The sequence below is a fragment of the Macaca nemestrina genome, chromosome 10 (genome assembly GCF_043159975.1).
Source record: "Macaca nemestrina isolate mMacNem1 chromosome 10, mMacNem.hap1, whole genome shotgun sequence".
NCBI lineage: Eukaryota > Metazoa > Chordata > Mammalia > Primates > Cercopithecidae > Macaca > Macaca nemestrina.
This window is the reverse complement of record NC_092134.1, coordinates 51936904-51960727: the sequence shown is the minus strand read 5'-3', so window position 1 is coordinate 51960727 and position 23824 is coordinate 51936904. Positions and strand designations below refer to the sequence as shown.

Below are 23824 nucleotides of genomic sequence, written 5' to 3'. Positions count from 1 at the left end.
AGTGCTGTGCCTTGATATGCATATGTAAACATCTCCATAAACCTTTTTAGTGCATAAAGAGCAGCATTGCCACTAGCAAGTCCCACCTTCAGGCCTAAGGCAGTTTTCTCCTTTCTCAGTAAACAGAACATACAATTGGGTTTTACACCGAGATGTTCCATTGCCCAGGGACGGGCAGGAGACAGACGCTTTTCTCTATCTCAACTGCCAAGAGGCCTTTTTCCTCTTATACTAGTCCTCCTCAGCACAGACCCTTCAAGGGTGTCAGGCTGGGGGATGATCAGGTCTTTCCCTTCCCATGTTGGAACCGAACTGTCGATTCCTTCCTGGGCAGGGGTCGCCGCGAAGGATCACCGACACGAGATTCACAGCAGAGAGTTATTTATTACTAGCGCGCTAGGGTCCCAAGCTCTAAGTTGGCCCTGGGACCCCGAGTGCTTGTTACAGGTTGTTTATATAGGCAAACACAAGTTCAAACACAGCTTAAGGCGCGAAATTCAAACAAAACTTTAGGCGCGTGGTAATTGGGTCTAGCTATGACCTGAGCAAGGTGTCTTGTTCTAATTGGTTAGAGCAGGACCTTATGAGGTTTTTTCTTGGAGTTGCTGATTCCGGGAACTTCGAGGCAGGGTGGGACCCCCGGAATTGGCAGGGTGGGACCCCATGAGGTTGTTTCCTGGAATTGGCAGGGTGGGACCCTATCGAGGCAGGGTGGGACCCTATCGAGAGCCAACTGGTGTTAATTTTTTCTCTATATGAGGCCTAGTTTCTAAGTTTTATGAGGCCTAGTTTCACCCACAAGGCCATATTTCAGACTATCACATGGGGAGAAACCTTGGACAATACCTAGCTTTCCCAGGCAGAGGTCCCTGCGACCTTTGGCAGTGTACGTGTCCCTGGGTACTTGAGATTAAGAGAATGGTGATGACTTTTAACAAGCATGCTGCCTTCAGGCACTTGTTTAACAAAGCACACCCTGCACAGCCCAAAATCCATTAAATCTTGAGTCACTACAGCACATGTCTCTTGCCAGGACAGGGTTGGGGGTAGGGTTACAGATTAACAGCATCTCAAATACAGAACAAAATGCAGTCTCTTATGTCTACTTCTTTCTATATAGACACAGTAACAGTCTGATCTCTCTTTCTTTTCCCCACAAAGAAGTAAAAATTTTATCTATGTAAAATCCAATGTACCACACTGCCTGTAGGAGACTATAATAATACTTGAGGGATAAAACTATATTCCAGGAAACAGTCATAAATCTTTCCTCCACTTTTGTTCTCAAGGGTTGCTGTTCAATTTTATGTATAATTGAAGTAACTACTTAGTTACTATTTCTGGAGCAAATTTTCAGAGCCTCACTTTGAGAGGGAGTCTCCCTCTGTCGCCCAGGCTGGAGTGCAGTGGCATGATCTCGGCTCACTGCAAGCTCCGCCTCCCGGGTTCACCCCATTCTCCTCCCTCAGCCTCCTGAGTAGCTGGGACTACAGGCACCCGCCATCACGCTCGGCTAATTTTGTGTGTGTGTGTGTGTATACTTTTAGTAGAGACGGGGTTTCACCGTGTTAGCCAGGATGTCTGGATCTCCTGACCTCCTGATTCGCCCACCTCGGCCTCTCAAAGTGCTGGGATTACAGGCGTGTGCCACCGCGCCTGGCCTATGGGACATTATTATTTCAGCTTACTTTAGCCAAGTGGTCTCATCACACCTTTGTTTATGACAAACATAAATTCTTTCACGGTCATATTAAGCCATGCTTTTATATTAGTAGTCACCAAACTTTTTGTTTGTTTGCCCTTATCAATGAAATATTTTGAGAAATGCTTCCAAAATGAATGTATATTTTATCACACATAAAAATCACAACATTAATAAAATATAATATGAATACACATTTAACATTTTTTTCCCGATAGTTCCAGGAACAAGTACACCCCATCCTGAAGATAATTTATCAACCCCATCTCTTTAAAAGACTGCATACTTCCTGTCATTACCTATTACTCCAGAGGTTCTTTTCTTCCATTATGACTGAGAGGTACCAATCTCTTATTTCTTTTTCTTTTTTTTTTTTCCAAACCATCCTGTTTACTAAGCTAAATCTGGTCATCAAAAAGCTTTCTTTCCTTTTTAAAAATGGCTATTTCACCATTTATGCTTTTAACACTACTAGCCTTTAATTCACATAGAATTTACTCTCCTTCTAGCTGCAAGTCCATTATTTCTAAAGGTTAAATTGTTATGGCTGGGACAAACAAAAGCATATATACACTCATTTAATTAATCTAGCTTATTTTAAAGAACAAAAGAATGGCTGGGTGCAGTGGCTCACGTGTGTAATCTCAGCACTTTGGGAGGCCGAGGTGGTTGGATCATGAGGTCAGGAGTTCGAGACCAGCCTGACCAACATAGTGAAACCCCATCTCTACTAAAAATACAAAAATTAGCCGGGCATGGTGGTGGGTGCCTGTAATCCCAGCTACTAGGGAGGCTGAGGCAGGAGCATCCCTTGAACCCAGCAGGAGGAGGCTGGAGTGAGCCAAGATCGCACCGCTGCACTCCAGCCAGGGCAACAGAGCAAGACTCCGTCTCAAAAAAAAAAAAAAAAAGAAGTTTATACTGACAAGATTTATTGAGTGGTTTGAAACTGTGTATTTGTCTGTATGCATAATGTATATGTAAACATCATCTTTTTATAAATTCCTTTATAGGACTTATCATTACTGATCTTAGTCGTATATCTTTTTATAAATCTATTTATATTTATTTATTTTATTGATCCATAATAGATATACATACTTTGGAGTACTTGTGATAATTTGATACACTTATATAATGTGTAAAGATCAAATCAGGTTATTTGGAATATCTACCACATTAACTATTTATCTTTACTTTTTGCTAGGAACATTTAAATTATTGTCTTCTAGCTATTGTGATATGTACATTAGATTAATGTTAACTATAATCAATCTACTGATCTATCATACACTAGGTCATATTTCTTCTATCTAACAGAAAATTTGTACTCATTAATCAACCCTCTTCATTATTCCCTCCCCTCTACCCTTGCTTATTTAAGAGTAGGAAGATTTTGCTAAATTATATTAGTATGTCCAATACTAGTAATACCAATATTACATTACTGGAATAAACTTCTAGGAAAAAAGTAGCCTTATAAATGTCAGAGAAAAAGAGAGATGGGACTATTTTAATGGCTGACACAGGTTAAATTTGCTTATCTCTATATATCTATATATAGGTAAAATGTTATTTGATCTATGTAAAAATCAATCAGGTGTACCACACTGCCTATAGGAGACTATAATAATACTTGAGGGATAAAACTAGGTATTTTTTATATATATATATATATATATTTTTTTTTTTTTTTTTGAGACGGAGTCTCGCTCTGTCACCCAGGCTGGAGTGCAGTGGCCGGATCTCAGCTCACTGCAAGCTCCGCCTCCCGGGTTCACGCCGTTCTCCTGCCTCAGCCTCCCGAGTAGCTGGGACTACAGGCGCCTGCCACCTCGCCCGGCTAAGTTTTTTTTTTGTATTTTTAGTAGAGACGGGGTTTCACTGTGTTAGCCAGGATGGTCTCGATCTCCTGACCTCGTGATCCGCCCGTCTCGGCCTCCCAAAGTGCTGGGATTACAGGCTTGAGCCACCACGCCCGGCTATATATATATTATATATATATATATAGAGAGAGAGAGAAATATGTATAGACAGATAAATGTATATATAAACAAATTTATTTACTCTCTATATATGCCTAATTATCCAAGATAATTTGTGCACTAAAACCCAAGAGAAGTAGAATCTTCCAAAGAGAAAATAACTTTATAAATCTTGAAAAGATGATTGAAAATACTTTTTTTGGAGTTGTGAAGAGTAGCAGAAGTGGATTCAGTGCTGTCACTAAACATGAGTACAGTGCTTTTAGAAGATAAGAATAGGCAGGACCTGAGCAGAAGTATATCTCTCTAAGGAGTTCACTTTTATTTGTAGCATTTTGTAAGTTTAACAGTTATTTGATATGTGTTCCAATTTTGGAGCTGTGTTTTCCTTCTTGAAAGGACTGACGCTCTGCCTGCAGTCTTTCTAAGTCTTCATCTCACTAGCTCGCATGTCACTAGCTCTTGATAATTTTCCTTTTGTCTAGTAGTGACACATATAAATAACCAAAAAGCAGAAGGCAAGACTCTGGTAACTAATTTCAACAAGCCTTGTTCAATGGCATAGACAGCATGTAATTTATTTTTAGTGACAGTATTAATAAAAGTGACGTGAAACACAAGGGATGTAATGTCAGCGATATTGCACCTCAAAAGAGGAGAAAGTGTGGCATGTTACCTCCTGATTAGCAGCAGCTAGTTCTTCTTCCAGTGCAGAGACTCTTTCTAAAGAAACCCTCAGTCGCTCCCTTACCTAGAAGAAAAATCAAAATATGTGCAGTAATGTACATCCCATACATATTAAACTGTGCCGAATCCATCATTAACATCATCAGAGACAGTCAATTTGGCAAATTATTAAAGAAGTATTTATATCCCTATGTGCTCCGAATACTAAACCTGGCAAAAATATAATGAATGCATTGCCACCTCGTATTGTCACTTTATCAAGGGATTTCCTTGTAAGCAAATCCTTTTGGTAGTTCCCTCATAGAGCTTCAGGTGGGGCTGGAGATTGATTTGTCTTGCTCTGAATTCTGATTCATAGTAAGCGAATACAAAGTTTAAAAGTATATTATGAATTCATCTGAAAAATAGTCACTGACTAAGTGTGACAAATAGGAAAAAAAAATACCCCACCTTTTTCTCTACTTCTGTAAAATAATAAGTAAATTTTCATTTGGTAAATAGTATCTAACTTCAAAAATAATTTGCCTGAAGGAAAGGCCTTTTAAAACCTGAAAAGTGTTCTTTGCTTCTATGTTTTGTATGAATTAGAGGTCTATTTTGTTTTTGGGGAACTGTAAAGTATTTAAGTATTTTGGAATTTCCACCTAACTTTCAGATACCAAAGGTTAAACCATTGTATTTTATAGAACCAAAATCTCTGTATATTTTAGTTTGAAAGTCATAATTTATACTTGCTTCTTACATAACTGAAACTCAAAGAAGTATTTCTTTGATCCTTGCTTTCTTAGAACTTCTAAAATTGTTTTAGTTGTTGTATGTTTAGATCTATAGATATGTCTTGATATATATATTAAATAAATGTATTATATATATAACAATTCATAGAAATAAATATTGCTGAATTAAAATGAATGACCACAGCAGTTTAATTTTACCTAAAAAATCAAAAAAACTTTATAGCTTTAACTTAAGATGCAATTCATGGTGGATTTTCAATTATTTATAAATTAACATAGATTTTTCATGGGAATGCCATAGTATTTGTGCAGTTAAGATGTATTTTAATATATAATTATATTCCTATGAGCTTTCATTTTGTTAACTTACTGACAGTATATTTTAATAAATGGTATTTTTCTCTTCTAATAAGATTTAACTGGGAATAGAGATTAAATTTATAAAATATGTAAAAACCCAGATACATAAACAAATTTAAGTTGGAATTATAATATTATTTTTCCAGTTAGCAAACAAACAAAAAGTCAGTAATGACCTATTATCCTAGAATCTAATTAAGAATTTTAAAAAATCTAAATCACATTTTAGTATTGTATTAGGATACCACATATATTCAGATGAATGGATGCATTTAATTCCTGAAACAGACCATGAATCAGCAATAAAAATATCCAAGTAGGGGTTTTAATATTAATTATATTTTATTATGCTCAAATTCTCTAAAAACAGTAATACACACATAAATGGAGACTTGATGTCTAAAACAGTTGCACAGGATCTTTCATCATATTGAGCTAGAGATTAACTGCCAAGTATCATTCCTGTTAGACAAACATCCAATTGTTAGCAAATACATAGAATTAATACTGATTAATAACCAAACACTAGTTACATAGCAGGAAATATTTGATGATTTGATTTGGAGAATGCTTTTTTATGAATTTTGAATACATGAAAAAGCAGCAAATATCCTGAAGCCATGAAAATGAGCAGGACAGCTGATGTGTGGAATGCATATATCAAAAAACGTTTCAACAGACGTGTGATGTTTACCAGGGATTCCCATATTCTAAAATACCAACTGTAAAATACTGGTGTTCTGAAGAAGGCCTAGTAAACCTGGTTAATGAGAACAGCAATAAGAAGCAATCTAAATATGTTAATAATCTCACCATACACAAGCTTGATCATATCACACTTAAACTGCTGTAGAGAGAGGAAGTTACCATATTTTAAAATACTGACACATTAAAATCTCTCTAAGTCATTTACATCATGCAAGAAATGGTTGAATCTAGCTTATGTGGTAGGTTAAAATATCTTTCTGACTTTGTTTTGCTAAACTTAAACTCTTAGAACTATTCCAAACTGTTTTCTATTTACTACAATTTAAGCGTTTATATTTTCATTATAGTGAGTTTTTAAGGAATAAAAATTATCATATTTACCCAACAATATGAAAATAAAATAATAATTTCTCATATATTTAGAATAGTGGTTTACAAATTGAGGTTATGTTGTCCACGAAGTAATAAATCTAAAACTATTTTACAAGAAAATAAAAAAAATTCTGAATATATTGAGTTATATTATAAATTTAAAAATTGCTGCTGTGAATATCAATAATGCAAACTGAAATTAATATATGGCCGGGTTGCATTTGGGGAATTATCACTCCTACAACAGAAAATATTTTTGAGGAAACCTCCTCAGACCAGAAGCTCTAATTCATTTTTGACACTGAGATATTTGATAATGAAAATATATAAGGATGGTATATATATTTAATTTGTTTTGGTTTACATTTCCTATACATGTCTGATATGGTTTTTTTTTTTTTTAATAGTCAATGATTTCTGAGTAATTGAAAAACACAACTATATTTTCTCACAACTATAGTTCTCATTCTACAATTTAGTGGCTATATAAATAATTGGACATTAATAATGAAAATTATGAATCACTGCAACTATCTACAGCTATGCTCAATCCTTGTAGAGTTAATTTAGTTCTGCATATGTACTAATCCCTCTATGATAAAGTTGTTTGTTTCTTGTTCCCAAGGTATGGTTAACTGCATCTTTTTCTGACTTTCTATATATATAGTATTACTTGTTTACATATCTATATCCACATCCCTCCTCATCCCTGTGAGAAGCTGTGAGTTACTCTTAGGAAAATTGTCTGTGAAGGCACTTAGACACATATGAGTTCCTTGATAACTAAATGAAATGCTATTTTAAACAAGCATCTGGATCAAGAATAATACCAATATTTTTACTTGGTTTGAAGGTTTTATCAAATGCTGATATTTACTCCTGTTAATAACAATATTCATAAATGTCCACTGAGGTCTTGCCATATGCTAAGCACTAGCTGAAAGCTTTGCATATCAGATCATATCTAATCCTCATGACAACTCTGAGGTCAGTACTAGTATTATCTTGATTCAAGATAAGAGGTAATTGATGCTTTGAGAATGAATGGTCAAGTCACTTGTCTAGATCTGTCTGACTCTAGAGTCCCAACTCATAACATGTCTTCTTTAGGCCACTGAGCATTACTTGTTGATAATCAGTCCAGTTGTCCCTGAACTCACCAATGTTCAGGATACCTCTGGTGAGTTAATACATATTATTACAGCTCCTATGGCCATATGATAGAACAACTCATTTAGTTGCACTAAACCCACTGAACTTCTATAAAGTAAATTATATGTAGAATAAGTTGTACAACAGCCATTTTCTTCTTAAATGTACTCACATGACCAGGTTATTTGTCTTAAATGTTTATTACCTCTATTCTGATAAATAATCATTCTTTTGTAAAAGCATCCCTCACTTAAGTGATATGGGAATGCTCATAGGAAACATCTCAAATCATACATTCTCTAGTACCTTCATTTAAGTCATCTCAAACTCTTGAATTTTCTCTGAACAGGTCCTTCTCTTCTTACAGTTTTGGGTTATTTTCTGTGTGGGTCCTGCTGCTTAGAGTGTATTTCTGTGCTTAAAAAACCCTTAATCATTCTTTAATACCTAGATCAAATGCCACCCTTTCTTGAAGACATCCTTGTCTTTGTCATTACTCACATAGTCATAACCTTTTCTGTGACTACATATTGTGATGGAAATATGTCTTTTTTGAATTGTTTTTCATTGATATGTGAATTCCTAGCACTAACTCTGAACTTCTCCGTCATAATGAGAATATCTTATTTATTGCTGTGTGTCAAACATCTGCCGTGGAGTTTGACACATACTAAAAATTCTATACATATAAACTCTTGCAAATTCTTAGCACTTTTATAAAAAAGAGGAAATATAATATGAAACTAAATGTTGAATATTAAATAATTATTTGATGTCATATTTAGCAAGAATTTTTATATAATATTCATTTGTTTTATTCAAAATAATTCTTATACTAGTCATCTCTCATTGCTAAAATAAAAATGAGATACAATTTCTTCTTAATACTCTAGAAGGCAGAATTATAATTATCCTTACATACACATTCCACATAATCCCCTGTTCTTAGAACATCTGAAATGCCAATGATAAAAATATAAATGTATATAAATATTAAATAGAACAAAAATGTCTGCATGCTTAAAAACTATATATAACTCGGAAATAATCCCTAGTTTGGATTTTAATGCTCAGAACTTGTCAGATACTTTACAATGAAGTGTCCCAATTTCCACTCTAACTCCTAAAGCTTTATTGATTTTTATAAGTTCAGTCTTTGAAATTTCACAAAATTGAAATCATGTCATAAGCCATCCTAATCTCCAAAGAATATTATCATCCTATTGGTTTATATATGTCAGTAGAACTTATTTGAGTAACGGCTAAGAGAAGCTTACAGCTACTTTTAAAAATATCTAAACACAAATTTTTCTACTAATACCTTATGATGTTACTTGCAGAGGCTCTTCAAATGAATATTTAAAACTAAGATATTAGAGACATTAGAAAATCAGATGCTTCTAAAATAAATGTCTAAAAGTTAAAGTACATCCAATTTGTACTTCAAAATAGATATAACTTTCAGTTAGTGGTCTCTTATTTTGGAATCTATAGAGAAAGACCAGGGTTTGAGAGAGAGAGAGAGAGAGAGAGAGACTCAATAATAATATTAAATGATACAACATTTTGAATGCCATCTGAAGTGGGGCTATAATGTACCATAATAGAAGTCTAATTCCGGTAAGTCATAGATTCAGTGGCTTAGAAAAAGAAGATGTTTATGAATATTACCAACATCCACACGGTAATCCATTTTCACTTAAAAAAATGATTTTTCATATAACTCAAATGTGTTCCTCAACTGACTGACTTTAGAAGTCAGGTGAGTCAATGGATGAAGACAAAGAGCTTGATGATGATGACAGAAGTGTAGTTAAGCTTGAAATCTTTTATCCATACTATACCTTTTCATCCAAGGCCTTGTGGTGCTCAAACAAAGATTTCAGTGCCTTGAGAACTTCAACTTCACTGGATACTCCTGAGGGAGACTGGGCTTGCCGTTTTACCACCGTCATTCTTAGTGACCTTTCATGTCGTGACACAAGGCACTCCAAATGCTCCAGTAATAGCTATTGGGTTTAACAGAAAATGCAATTATCTTCTGAATACAAGTCAGGAACACTTTCAAATGACTTCCCCCTTAAAACACTGCAGGCTTACATAGTATCTAATGTTAGTTGCAGGTTACACTGCAAGTGGCAACAAAGAAGCACAGACCTGTTTAAAACAGGGTTTATAAAATACATTAAAGATAAATTGTATCATATAACAAGTTACTGAATTTAAAAATGTAATGCAAATGTATGCAGTCCTTTAGCAAATTTAATACTTTCAGTATGGATTCAGCAGAAATAGAACACTTGACAAAATATGTATGTTAGTGATGAGAGAACATTGCTTGATGCATCAGGACCTTTTTAGAGGATGACGGTGAAAGTCAAAATTTATTTCATTTACATATGGCCATTAAAATTATTTGAATTGAATAAAATGAGCATAATCATTATAATGTTAATTTAGCTTCAATAATCCCATGGTTTTATTCACAATTTTTCTTTAGATTATAGAAAAATATATGCAACCAATTAGAACATAGTAACTGAGATTCTCAATTGTCAGTTCAGGAAAGGAAGTTAAAGAATTAGTTTTGAATTGTCTATGTTAGAATCTATGATTTCCCAGGGTAGCCTCTGGGGCCATGACAGAGGTGGAGGGAAAGTCCCTGAAAAGTTCCCAGGATGTTTCAGGCTCTACACTCTTAGCTCTTGCCAGAGAAGATCTGCTTTGAAATGTTTTGTGAATTGGGGTTTCATATTTGTTTTCATTTCAAAAGGAAGTTCTACTGCTAAAACCAAAGACACATGAGAAGAAAATCAGAAACTGCTTGATTATTATCAGTTATTATAATTTTACTAGTGAATAACCACACACAACTGGTAAGCATTACAGGAAAGGTCTTCGGAAGAACAGTGGAAAGCATAAGCTAACAAGTGGTATCCACTTATGCAAAATAAAGAAAATACAGCAGAAATTACCCAAACAAAAGATTTAAAAACAGATAGAAGACACTGAAGGTGGAAAGAAGGAAAGAAAACAACTTTCCTTTTTTCCAAGATATTTTCTAAAAGTTCAATTGTAAAGAAAAATTTTGGTCTTCACTATACTACTGTTAGATTCAGTGTCACGTATTAGTATCATATTTTTTGGTTGATTTCTCTACATTTGCTGTTACTAATTACGACTCAAAATGTTAAAAAACTTTGCCATTATTGGGCACAAAGAACACCAATATCTGAGACACTAAACATATATAAATCAGTAGATAAGAGTCATATTTAAGGGTCAACGTAATATTAGTAGTTTTTCAGTATGAAAAAGACCTGAAATTTTCAAGGAGCCCTTTAACATTTATCAATCTCTGATTGATAAATTATGGTATTCTATTCTCTCGAATTCTACAGATACATGTATCCATTGCATAAATCCAAACTGCTTTACACAGGTTGTGGAGATTTACATGAACTTAATAATGCCTACTTTTCCAGTGTCATCTGATGTCAATCTTTCCCTGGCAAACTATGTTCCAGTTTTCCTGGCCTACTTTTAGCTCCTCAGTATGTCAAGCCTTTGCTTATGCTGTACCCTCTGCCTAAAGTACTCCTTCTTTGTTCCTCATTTAACCAGCTCTTTCCCATTGTTTGTCTCAGCTTAAACATCATCTCTCAACAAGGCATTTGCTCACTACTGCCTAAGGTAGTTTCTCCTTTTCCCCACCCCCACAAGTCTCTATTTCAATCCCTTACTAATTTTTTTTTTCAGACTATTTCATGATGTGCAATTTAAAGAAATTGTTCTACTAAATTTCATTCTATTTTCCCATTGCAATAAAAGCTCCAAGAGAGTTGGCACAGTGTCTGTCTGCCTTAATCCTCTTGATTCTCTCTGAATTTGGGTGTTAGCTCAATTCACAACATCTATAGGTATGCAATTAATATTTGCTGAGCAGATTAAAATATTAATAAATGAGTTAAATTTACATACGTCATATAGTTTTATATATTTCCATACAGGTTTGGCCTATATGAAAGCTAAGCTTGTGGCCATGGTTAATTGGCATTATTTCCCAAGAGCTTAGGCTAATTAACATTATTATGTACATCTATCCTTCAATCTGATGACATAAATAATGAAACCTTTATAATACAGTGAAAACTGCTTTTTTCTAATTGTAAATTAGAGGCATCTTGTTTAATACAGTAATTCATTAAACATATCAGCATCTAATTTTGCACAATACAGTGTAAGATTTAGAAATATAAAATACCCACCCTCTAGGAAAAGAAACACAATAATGATGCTATAAAGGACATCCGTTTTCAGAGACAACTTAAATCTTTTAATCACACTCTTTGCATTTGGCAAATGGAACTTTTAACTGCTTCTCCCTACCCTCATGCCCTCATTGTCTCTTTACCCAGCTTAAAGTTAACAATTCAGTATTTGTAAGCACTCTCTTTCATGCTCCCTCAATTTCTAGAATCTGATCACTTGCCACTACATCCACTGCTAACATTTGTGTCCAAGACCTACAATCTCCCCCTGAATTATAATGGCTCTTTAACTGGTTCTCCTGCTTTCAGCCTTTCATATTCAGGCTATTCTCAAAACACTATTTAAGCTAAAATGTGAGTTAGGTCATTTATACTTCTGCTCAAATTTTTAATGTCTTCTTATTGGGCTCAAGTGAAAGCCAAAGTCCTTATACATCCCAAAGGGATCTCAATTTTCTGAACTCATCTCCTATTTTTCTTCTTGCTCATTCCGGTATAGCTATGTTGGCTGCCTTGCAGTTTTTTGTTTGTTTAGTTTTGTTAATTTTGCTTTTAACATGTTAAACATCCATGTCCCCACAACAGGGTCTTTGTTCTTCTTATTTTCTCTAACTAAAACATTCTCTTTCAGATATCTGTATGACTATCTCACTTCACCATCTCTTTCATGTTTTAACTCAAATGCCACTTTTCAACGAGACTTTCCCTGGTTACCTACAACATTGGATATCTCCTTCCTAGCTTTTTTGTTCTTCTTAGCATTTGTCCCTATCTAATGTCATATTTATTTATGTATTTTTCTTGCTTACTATCTGTCTTTCAAAACTTAATGTAAGGTCAATAAGGAAATACATTTTTTTAAATCTATTTTGTTCATGCTGTATCTTTAGTGCCTAGAAGATTGGCACATGGTAGATGCTCATGTATATTTACTGAATGAATGAATAAGTACTGATTAAAGCAATAGTTTGTATCTTTATTGGCAAAATTCTTCAGAGAAATGGATACCTGGGATGTTTGACCTGAATAGGTTTGACAGAACTAATAGATTAGCATCAAAAGAAGGAAGATTGTCTTCTATGGTACATAGAGGTGAGGTAGTTATATAAACACCTGAGCTCTCTGAAAATGGGGTGTCTGTGTAAGTAAGACTTTGATGGATTGAGTCATAGCTACAATAGACCATTTGAAAGGCATGAAGAATATAAGGACAATGAAGTGAGCAGAATGCTTTGAACTGCACCGAAGGGTTTAAAGAAAGAAAATGACAAGCTTAAGGTTTTAAATTATAGGTCAAGGCTCAGTTAGAGAACCCAAGAGGTGCTATGGCTGCTCATGATAGCCTCTTATCAAGATCCCAAAACATAACAGAAAGAAAATACAAAGTCTAATCTAAGGGAGGTCACTGAATTACAATATATGATAATTTCACAGCCTTACCAGGAATCTTATGTAGAAATCTTGCCATCACTCCGAGAAAAAAAGCAGGCACCCCAAGAACTATAAAATGGACATTTGGAAAGATTCAGATGTGTCTGAGTTACCCTGATACTCTCATCGCAATAAGTCTTCCTGATTCTGTGATGAATCCAGTTCTATTTGTCTTAATGGCCACATAATGACTTCACTTAAAGCAGTTATCTTACAAGAAGAAGCCTCTGCTCATCATGTTCCACCACAAACACCTCTTTCTGCCTCCAGACTTCTAAAATATGAAGAGGTAAATAACAAGGTCTAACCTAAAAAGAGAAGGATTTCAAATCAATAGACCTGTATGCTTTTGCTAATTTGTAGTTTCAGAAATCTGGAAATATATGTAGATGCTAATATTACTGAAACAGAAAGAGGGGGACAACATTTTTTGATCTGGTTAAATTAATCAATATGACGACATTTTTCAGATAATCTGAATTAAACTTTGATGTCAAACACCAAAAAGTGGTTTTAATTGTTTGCTCCATTGGTTAACTAAAATATAAACTCAGTGGTGGCCGAAAACAAGTGAGTAAAAGCCAAAAATTCACTGGGTAGAAGGTAGAAGGAAACTGATGATTTATAGAGTTAAAAATGGTGAATTCAGCTCACCCCCAGCTATTTCCCTTGAGATGACCAAAGTGACACTATCTTCACTAAGGCATTGGGAAATAGATTGGGAAAAAAGGCAACACACGACCTACAAAACTGCCAGAACAGCAGTTCTTTACAGATAAAGAATAAAAATGGAGAGATGCTAGTCCTAAAAGGAACCCTTTGATTTCTCTGGGGATGACAGAATTCTGCAGTGGCAGAGGCTAAGTAATAGCAATTAACTACCTAAGCTAAGTTATGTGTGGTTACTATAATAGGCAGAATGGTTTGATCCATTGGGATCTTTGTGATAGCTAATTGATTATAGAGTTGTTAATAAGACATCAAGAATTAGGTTGTATTAATAAAGTAATATTAATAATAAAATCCCTAGACCTGGGGGAATAATTTTTTACTTGAGTCACCTGGTAAACTGTCTTGGCCTTCTCCAAATCCTATACCTGAGTCAGTTTACAGTTAGAAATTTTTTTTTTTTTTTTTTTTTTTTTTGAGACGGAGTCTCACTCTGTCACCCAGGCTGGAGTGCAATGGTGAGATCTCGGCTCACTGCAAGCTCTGCCTCCCAGGTTCACACCATTCTCCTGCCTCAGCCTCCTGAGTAGCTGGGACTACAGGACCCCACCACCTCGCCTGGCTAATTTTTTGTGTTTTTAGTAGAGACGGGGTTTCACCATGTTAGCCAGATGGTCTCAGTCTCCTGACCTCATGATCTGCCTGCCTCGGCCTCCCAAAGTGCTGGGATTACAGGTGTGAGCCACCACTCCCAGCCTACAGTTAGATATTTGTAAAAAATTAAGGTGAGTTTGTATAGTCATCAATTTTTTTTACTGTCCTGCTATTGAGACATGGGGGTCTATGTCCCCTCCCATTAAATTTGGGTGGACTGGTGACTGTTTTGACCAACAAAGTATGGCAGAAGTCACATTTTGTGATTTCTGGGCTTAGGTCCTAAAAGGCCAGGCAGCTTCCAACTGGTAGACCAGAATGTTGGCTCTTAGGTCCCTGAGTTATCATCTAAGAAGTCTGAGTATTCCAAGACTGTTATGATGGACAGGCCATGTGTAGGTTCTCTTGTGTGCAGTTCCAACTGAGTCTACCTGTCCTTCAGCTATTCCAGCTCAGGCACCAGACATGTGCATGAAGAATCCGCTTCACAAGCAAATCTTCCTAACCCCAAATATTTGAGTCATCCCCTGCAAATGGTTTGCTAGAACAGATGTCTTCTGGCTTTGGGAGCTGATTGTTAATTTTAATTTTCAGGAGTTTTGTGAGCTGGTGGTTAAGCGCAATCATTATGTCTAAATTGCATAAGCTTATAATTAAATAAAAATATTTTTAAGAGATAGTATACATTTCAAGTATATTAATTCCTAATTATTTTTATTACATTTCACTATTATCTATGCTCCTTAGATTATTTACATCTATTTTACCTAAAAGGTAGAAATACTACATAATGGTTCAGTACTGTGAATTTTTTCCCAACTTGGCATTGAGTAACATCAACATAGCTTGAAATCAACCATGGTGGAAGTATTTACACTAGGGAAATTGGCAAACACCAGAGATCAGTGCTTTTATTTTGCTAACAAAAGAAATCATTTACCAGCACATCATTGTCACCAGTTATCTTGGCTGAGACCCCAAATATTATAGATCAGAGAAGGGCCATCCCCACTGTTCTTTTTCTGAACCCTTGGCCCAGGAGAGTCTATGAGCATATTAAAATGTTGTTTGGTGTCATTAAGTTTTTGGATAGTTTGTCATATCGTGATAGATAATCAGAAAACCTTCTCCCAAAGGATCTGTAACTATTAGAGTCATAGTATTGAGGAAAACAAAATATCAAAATTTGTGAATATCACCTCTGAGCTAGGTCTAATTTTCTGGTCCTCACTCTGTAAGAGTCTTTCAGTAACCTGGTGGACAAACTGATTTACCTTGTAGATATCAGCCTATTTCATTTGTCATTTTTCTCAGTGTGCATAAAGAAGTGACCATGGTTTCAGGGTCATAAACCTGACAAAATGGGCTTCCCATGATTAAGACTGATGGAGTTACCACCATGGCGGAGGCCCAGCAGTAAGGTGCAGCCATCTAACTTGAGCCCTGCCATGATAAAATACAGCTGGAGACCAGTTATTCACCATGAAGCAAGCATATTACATCAAATCCTTTCTATTAAACAGAAAGTAGTTTTTCTTCACTGTAATATACCCCTTTTTTGGATATGGATTTTCCTTCTCTAATGGCCACACTTCTACCAGAAACACCATCTTTTTTTTTTTTTTTTTTTTTTTTTTGACAGAGGGTCGTTCTGTCGCCCAGGCTGGAGTGCAATGACTGATCTCGGCTCACTGCAATCTCTGCCTCCCCGGGTTCATGCCATTCTCCTGCCTCAGTCTCCTGAGTAGCTGGGACTACAGGCACCTGCCACCACGCCCAGCTAATTTTTTTTTTTTTTTTTTTTTTTTTTTTTTTTTTTGTATTTTTAGTAGAGAAGGGGTTTCACCATGTTAGCCAGGATGGTCTCGATTTTCTGACCTTGTGATCCGCCCACCTCGGCCTCCCAAAGTGCTGGGATTACAGGCGTGAGCCACTGCACCCGGTCCCAGAAACACCATCTTACTGAGTTTTTGCTTACAGTCATGTTATCATACACAACATTACTTCAGACAAAAAAAAAAAAAAAACAAAACCTGATTTTACAATGAAAAGAGTAATGCAATTGATGGATGCTCCCAGGGACCCCTGATTTTATCACACTATTACATCATTTAGAAGTAACCGATCTTATAGAATGGTTAAATGAGCCAAGACTATTTTAATTCAAGCATGGACATAATACATTGCTAAGTAGGAATTCTATCATCCTGGAATTAGTATATCCTCAGAACTACTGATAGAAGTAAGGTAGAGTCTTTCTTGGAATAACTATGGGTCCATATACGTAAGTCCAGAAATCAAGGGTTATAATTGGAATTTATAATTGCGAACTAGGACCTGTGACCAGTAGAGAAAAGAGGATCAATACTTTTCTGTTGACATACAGACACAGACACACACACACACTCACTATATACATATATATATACACACACACACTATATACATATATATATACACACACACACACATATTTGTGTGTGTGTATATGTATATAATGTACGTTAGTTAATACATTATTCTCTTTTCTGTTTTCTTTTTTTTTTTTTTTTGAGACGGAGTCTGGCTCTGTCGCCCAGGCTGGAGTGCAGTGGCCAGATCTCAGCTCACTGCAAGCTCCTCCTCCCGGGTTTGCGCCATTCTCCTGCCTCAGCCTCCCGAGTAGCTGGGACTACAGGCGCCCGCCACCTCGCCCGGCTATTATTTTGTATTTTTTTTTTTTTTTAGTAGAGACGGGGTTTCACTGTGTTAGCCAGGATGGTCTCGATCTCCTGACCTCGTGATCCACCCGTCTCGGCCTCCCAAAGTGCTGGGATTACAGGCTTGAGCCACCGCGCCCGGCCTTCTCTTTTCTGTTTTCTTTACCTTGTTACCATATTTTACCCATTAATTTTCCTCATTTTCTACCCCTCCCCCTGACTGTTTGATAGTTCCTCACAATCTGAATCCCATCTTCCCAGTATAGAATCCAAGAAACATTTCTTGGGAACGTTTACCACTAGGTGGCAGACATGTGACTTAAGATCAGTCAACCAGACCCCACCATTGTGGCAGTGAGCCTGAGGGGGCAGAGAGGAAACACGCTGGGAAGGGGTAGTGGCAGAGGCTGCATATTTCTGGGACTGGGCGTGTTAGAAAAATTTGCAAAGCTAAGGGGTAGTGGCAGAGGCTGCATGTTTCTGGGACTGGGCGTATTAGAAAAATTTGCAAAGCTAAGAAATGTGGTCCTAGAGACTGCCTGAAAGCTCACTTTAGAGATTTCTTATATGCCTTAATTAATGTCTTGATTTAAACAGCCAAGCTATATGCTCTGTTTTGTGCAATTAGGAACTCTCATCTACATCATAATAAAAACTAAATATGTTTTTATTAATATAAACAGACTTCTTAAGGGATGAACAATTTCACTTATCCTCAATACCAAGGAAAATATTCTACATAATATGTGCTTAATACTTGCTGAATTGGGTTAACGATAAACATAAATTATTCAGGTTGATGTTCTCATCTGGCATTTAGCTATGGCCTAATTTAAGGTTAAAAATAAAGGTAAATAAATTAAGAGTACAAAAAGTGAAACTTATCTAAGATATCATTAACAATCTACTAATTACACTCCTTTACTGGTAGCTACAACTTTAGCCTAATATTTAGTAATTCTCACAGAAAGTGCAAATGGAACTCTCTCTGGTATACTCAAAGGATTGCAGGGACTATGTGAATGGCCATGAATCTTACATTGGAATTTTCTTTAAATGACCATAGCCTATATATGTATACACACATATGTATCATATATTCATACACACAGACACACACACATACACACAAACCCACACATCATGCATCATTGGGAATTTTTTGGACTGTTTTGTTTTGAAAAGCAAGATGGCCTAGGTAATCAAAATCTTTTACTTTACTATGATTCTGTAAGGATTTCTAAAATTATATAACTTCCTATTAGATCTTAATTCAACACAACCTTGTGAACAGATATTCCCAATTACAAATGGCACTGAAATAGAAACTCATTCTTCCCCATAGACTAATTTGGCTGCTGCAGTATGGTCATATAGCATGACATTAACATCTGAAAACGAAAACCTTTAAACTGGTTGCCTTCATACTCAATCCACTCCATCACTCCATATCTTTTACCCTTAAACAATGTTTAAAATCCCATATGTTTCTTATGTACATGTTTGATTATGAAATTGAAATAGCTGTTGGGAGGGCATATGTCCTGTCCTATTTATTCTTGTATTTATCATATCCTATCATAGAACTTTCAAAAATAACTATACATACACATGCATGTACACACATGTAGAATATTTATCTGCTTTCAACTGAGAAGTTCTTCCTTTTCTGAATTGGACTGTATTTTCTACCCACTGATGATATATGTTTGGATGATATTATTAACTTGTATAGACAGATATTTGTCAATAATAAAAAAATTTTCTTTAGTAGTGGTATGTGTCTAATTGTATCTCAATATCTGTTAATTTTGTTTTGTCTCAAAACAAAAGTGAGGGCATGGTAAGAAATGTTTCAAATGCAATTAAGTTTTCTTTTTAAGTTTATGATCCATGAGATTAAGTTACAACTTTATTATATATAACTAGATATTAATACTGTTTCTCAAAATCATAACGTGATATGAATACTGTTTCTCAAAACCATAACGTTTTTCAAAGTCACACAATAGTTACATTCTAAAACATTATGAACAATTTAAAACATCCTTTGAGATCGTCAGCTATAACAATAGTTGAAACAACTCTGACAATAAAAATGTTCTTCACGTTGACATTCACAGGCAGTAACTACATAAAAATTCCCAGTTTTTCTTTACCTCTTCATTAGTTCAGAAAACTTTGTCAAAACATGTCTTATTGATCATTTTGAGTTGCAATAACACCAGGGATAAATTATTTTCTATAAATATAACTTTCTGTAAACATATACTTGCCAAAGATGGTCAGAGGAGTTTTAGGAATAACAAATTTTGTTTCAATATGTTTTCTACATTTTTATCAGTGTAAAAATATTGAACAAAAGCTTGTTCGTATGTTTCTATATATATCCACTATAAATTTTTGAAATTTCTATTTTTGTATAATTATTTATAATATTATAATGATTGTATTAGGATATTCTTAATTTAATAACTTGAGGCAGTTGGGTTTAAGAGCAACTGCAGTGATGACTGATTTTCTTTCATTCACTCACATTTCTGCAATGTCAACAAGGTATTTCTGCAGAGAAAACATAACATGTGGCCAGGCCATGCATTTCAGCTTTGACCTCAGAATAAAAACATAGCACATTGACTTTTCACATGACTAACACACAATAAATTAGGATTGAATTACAAAAATTTAAATAGGCCAGGAGCAGTGGCTCATGCCTGTAATCCCAGCACTTTGGGAGGTGAAGATGGGTGGATTGCTTGAGTCCAGGAGTTTGAGATAAGCCCAGGCAACATGGCAAAACCCCATCTCTATAAAAAATATAAAAATTAGCTGGGTGGCATGTGGCTATAGTCCCAGCTACTTGGGAGGCTGAGGTGGGAAGATCACCTGAGTCCAGCAAGCTCTAGGCCGCAGTGAACCATGATCGTGCCACTGCACTCCAGCCTTAGTAACAGAGTAAGATCTCATCTCAAAAGAATTAAAAACAAGAAAAAAAAAGAAATCTGAACAAACTCTGTTCTTTTTTTTTTTTTTTTTTTTTTTTTTTTTTTTGAGACGGAGTCTCGCTCTGTCGCCCAGGCTGGAGTGCAGTGGCCGGATCTCAGCTCACTGCAAGCTCCGCCTCCCGGGTTCCCGCCATTCTCCTGCCTCAGCCTCCCAAGTAGCTGGGACTACAGGCGCCCGCCACCTCGCCCGGCTAGTTTTTTGTATTTTTTAGTAGAGACGGGGTTTCACCGTGTTAGTCAGGCTGGTCTCAAACTCCTGACCTGGTGATCCACCCGTCTCAGCCTCCCAAAGTGCTGGGATTACAGGCTTGAGCCACCGCGCCCGGCTCAAACTCTGTTCTTTAAACATAATACCTTTGCATCACATGTGAATTGTGGGTGACATAGGAATATGATTTCTTCAATACATAGTCTGTGGGTAAACTGAGAAGGAAGTAGTGGACTCTCTGGGTATTTTATTTATAAGCCATTTATAGGCCTGGGACAAGTTACTTACTGCCTTAGTTTTCTCTTGAATTAAATGGGGATAATGAGACTGCTATGAGAATATAGTGAGTTAAACATGTAAAACATTTATAAAAACATTTAGATTTTAATGTTAGCTATTATCATTTTTACTCTCCATCTTCATTCAACTCCCACTGGAACTTCTATTTTCTATTTTGGGAGATGGTATAATTCATTCAAATATAATTACACAGAAGGATTTTTTCTGATCTATTGTTTTTGATAATATTCAAAATTAATACAAATGACCTCATCCACACATAGTTTCATGGACTAGCTTTTTATGTTATTTGGCTCAGTTCATGAACATATGCTAACTACTTGATGTAAAGTGAGCCACACGTTGATCAGAACCTTGGAAACTGGAATGCTCAATTACACTTTATATTTTATTTTATTTTATATATTTATTTATGTATTTATTTTTTGAGACAGAGTCTCCCTCTGTCGCCCAGGCTGGAGTGCAGTGATATGATCTCTGTTCACTGCAACCTCCGCCTCCCGGATTCAAGCGATTATCCTATTTCAGCATCCCGAGTAGCTGAGGTTACGGGCATGTGCCACCATGCCCAGCTATCAGTTATACTTTAAATTTGCTCACAATCTGACATCAATTAAAGTTTCTTTACATGTGAGAAGGAAACGCTAGCTTGTTGCTTTGTCTCTGTGACCAGCACACAGATAGTAAGAAGAAAAGCACAACATCTAGAAAGATAAACAACCATAAAATCTATAAAAGTGGTTTTATTTAGCAACATTTGATAAGGCATTTGGTGGGAAGAGAGATGTATTTGATTTTCAGCCCTGGATATACTTCTTCTGGGAGATGGAGGAGGGTGAGAGGTAGTTATGTAACTTAAGGAGTTATTATATAATCAATACTTTGTACAAGGGAGTTTTCATAAATCTGTTTTCCTTGGTGTAGTCAACAACAAAAATCCTCCACATCACTGCCTTAAGGAGGGTAGAAAAGTATTTTCCAGCCTTATTCACATTTTCAAAGTAACTATTATGCATGGTTAAAATCAATGGCTTCAATATCTGTTACTGTTATTTTAAAGGAACTTTGTATTTTTCTCATTTTGACTACTGAATAGGTACTCCACATGTGGCTCACCTTCCTCCCTTTATTATCCAAGACTCCTTTGCAAACACAATAGCCTCAGGTATTTCTGGGCCTCATGGGGTTCAATATGATGAAAATCGTATGGACTCTGTCACCAAATCTCTTAGCTCTCTAAAATTCATCACAACTAGATATTCCATACTGTGGTGGTCTGACTGTTAAGCAATGTCCTCTCTAGTTATAACAAGTCTTTGAGTAATAATGCTGATGGCCTCATGGTTAGTGCCCAGGCTCTGGATTTAAACTACCTTACCTTTCAAATTCCTTCTTTGCTATTTACCAACTGTGTGACTTCTGGCGAGTTATCTGACCTTTTCTGAGCTCACTTACCTGGTCTGTAAAATGGAGATAAGTATAACATCTCCAGAGGGGTGTAGAAAGGAGTAAGGGACTGAAGAAAAAAGGCTAGATGAACGTACACAGCTAATAAAAGAGTGTCTGGTGCATTTTAAATGTGAGCATTAGTTATAAACCTAACCAAAGCTTTGTATTTCCCTGCATTCTCAGCTTTCTGCTCCTACTTTTACATTTGACTGTGCTGTGTTAAATCAAGGAATGTAGTCTAAGGTACTAAAATATAACATAGTGTAATAGGGCGGAATAAATGTCACGGTATAAATAAATTTCAAATTTGCATGAAAACACAGTGGTAAGTTAAAAAATCAAGGGCAGGAAATATATAGAAAGGAAGAGGGCAACAGAAAAAAATTATCTGATACCTGATAATGTGATCTAAACTGCCCTTGTCATGCCGTGTTTGAGGCAATCCATTAGACTGGTTCATCAAAGTATCATTGAAAACCAGTTCAATGTATGCATGTATGTTAATTCTCTTTACCATAAATAAGACCTTGATAAATAAGGACATAAATTCAGTTTGACCATGTAACCATTATGCAAGCAACCCTATCTCTCATTAAAGGCACAAGCTCCCAGTTAGTAGAACTGTATTTTATATTACTCTCTAAGACTCATAAAGTGAATAGGCTGTTAGCTATATCTATTTTTTCAGGATTAATCTCTTATAGTTATAACACTTAGACTATTTTTCACCAACTTAGTATTTAAATTGAACTTACATCTACATAAAAGTGGTTTTTTTTTTTTCTACTTCCATTTAGTAAACTGTACTTCTGTATGGGTAATGTGGTAATTTACATATTTTATAAAATTTAGTAATTTTTTTTTCTGAAAGAAAATAAAGCATGTTTTATCAAATTCTGAACTTTAATGTTACATGGCATATCATATGCTTGATGAAAATACATGGTTTTACAACAGTAGAATCTGGCAAATTCCATGAGTTTCATGAAATTAGAATATTGTGACTGGACATCCCTTTGGAAATTTGTTAAAACATAAAGGCACTCCACTTTTAACGGGCAGATATTTTTTTTCTTGAGTGTTTTCTTTTTTCTTGACACTATTTTTTGTTTCCTTTTTATTTTTATTTATTTATTATTATTTTTTTGAGAGAATCTCACTCTGTTGCCCAGGCTGGAGTGCAGTGATGCAATCTCGGTTCACTGCAGCCTCTGCCTCCCAGGTCCTCCCAAGTAGCTGGGACTGCAGATGTGCACCACCAAGCCTGGCTGATTCTTGTATTTATAATAGAAATTGGATTTCACCATGTTGGCCAGGGTGGTCTCAAACTCCTGACCTCAGGTAATCTGCCTGCCTTGGCATCCCAAAGTGCTAGGATTACAGGCATGAGCCACCACGCCCGGTCTTTAGTTTTCCTTTTTTTAAAAAAACCTTT

At 35.7% G+C, this 23824-nt stretch overlaps 1 protein-coding gene across 28 annotated transcripts in view; it reads right to left on the bottom strand.

Moving 5' to 3' along the window:
• Window positions 1–23824, bottom strand: part of LOC105473289 (PTPRF interacting protein alpha 2) — a 510238-nt gene that overhangs the window by 181819 nt on the left and 304595 nt on the right. For 26 of the 28 annotated variants that reach the window (XM_011727001.3, XM_011727012.3, XM_071071359.1 and 23 more), the window contains 2 exons: window positions 9548–9712; window positions 4364–4438 (listed from right to left, as the gene is read on the bottom strand). In XM_011727001.3, coding sequence (XP_011725303.1) covers window positions 4364–4438; window positions 9548–9712 — 240 coding nt within the window. The remainder of the gene's footprint in view (window positions 1–4363; window positions 4439–9547; window positions 9713–23824) is intronic. The other 2 variants (XM_071071364.1, XM_071071377.1) reach the window with 1 other exon arrangement.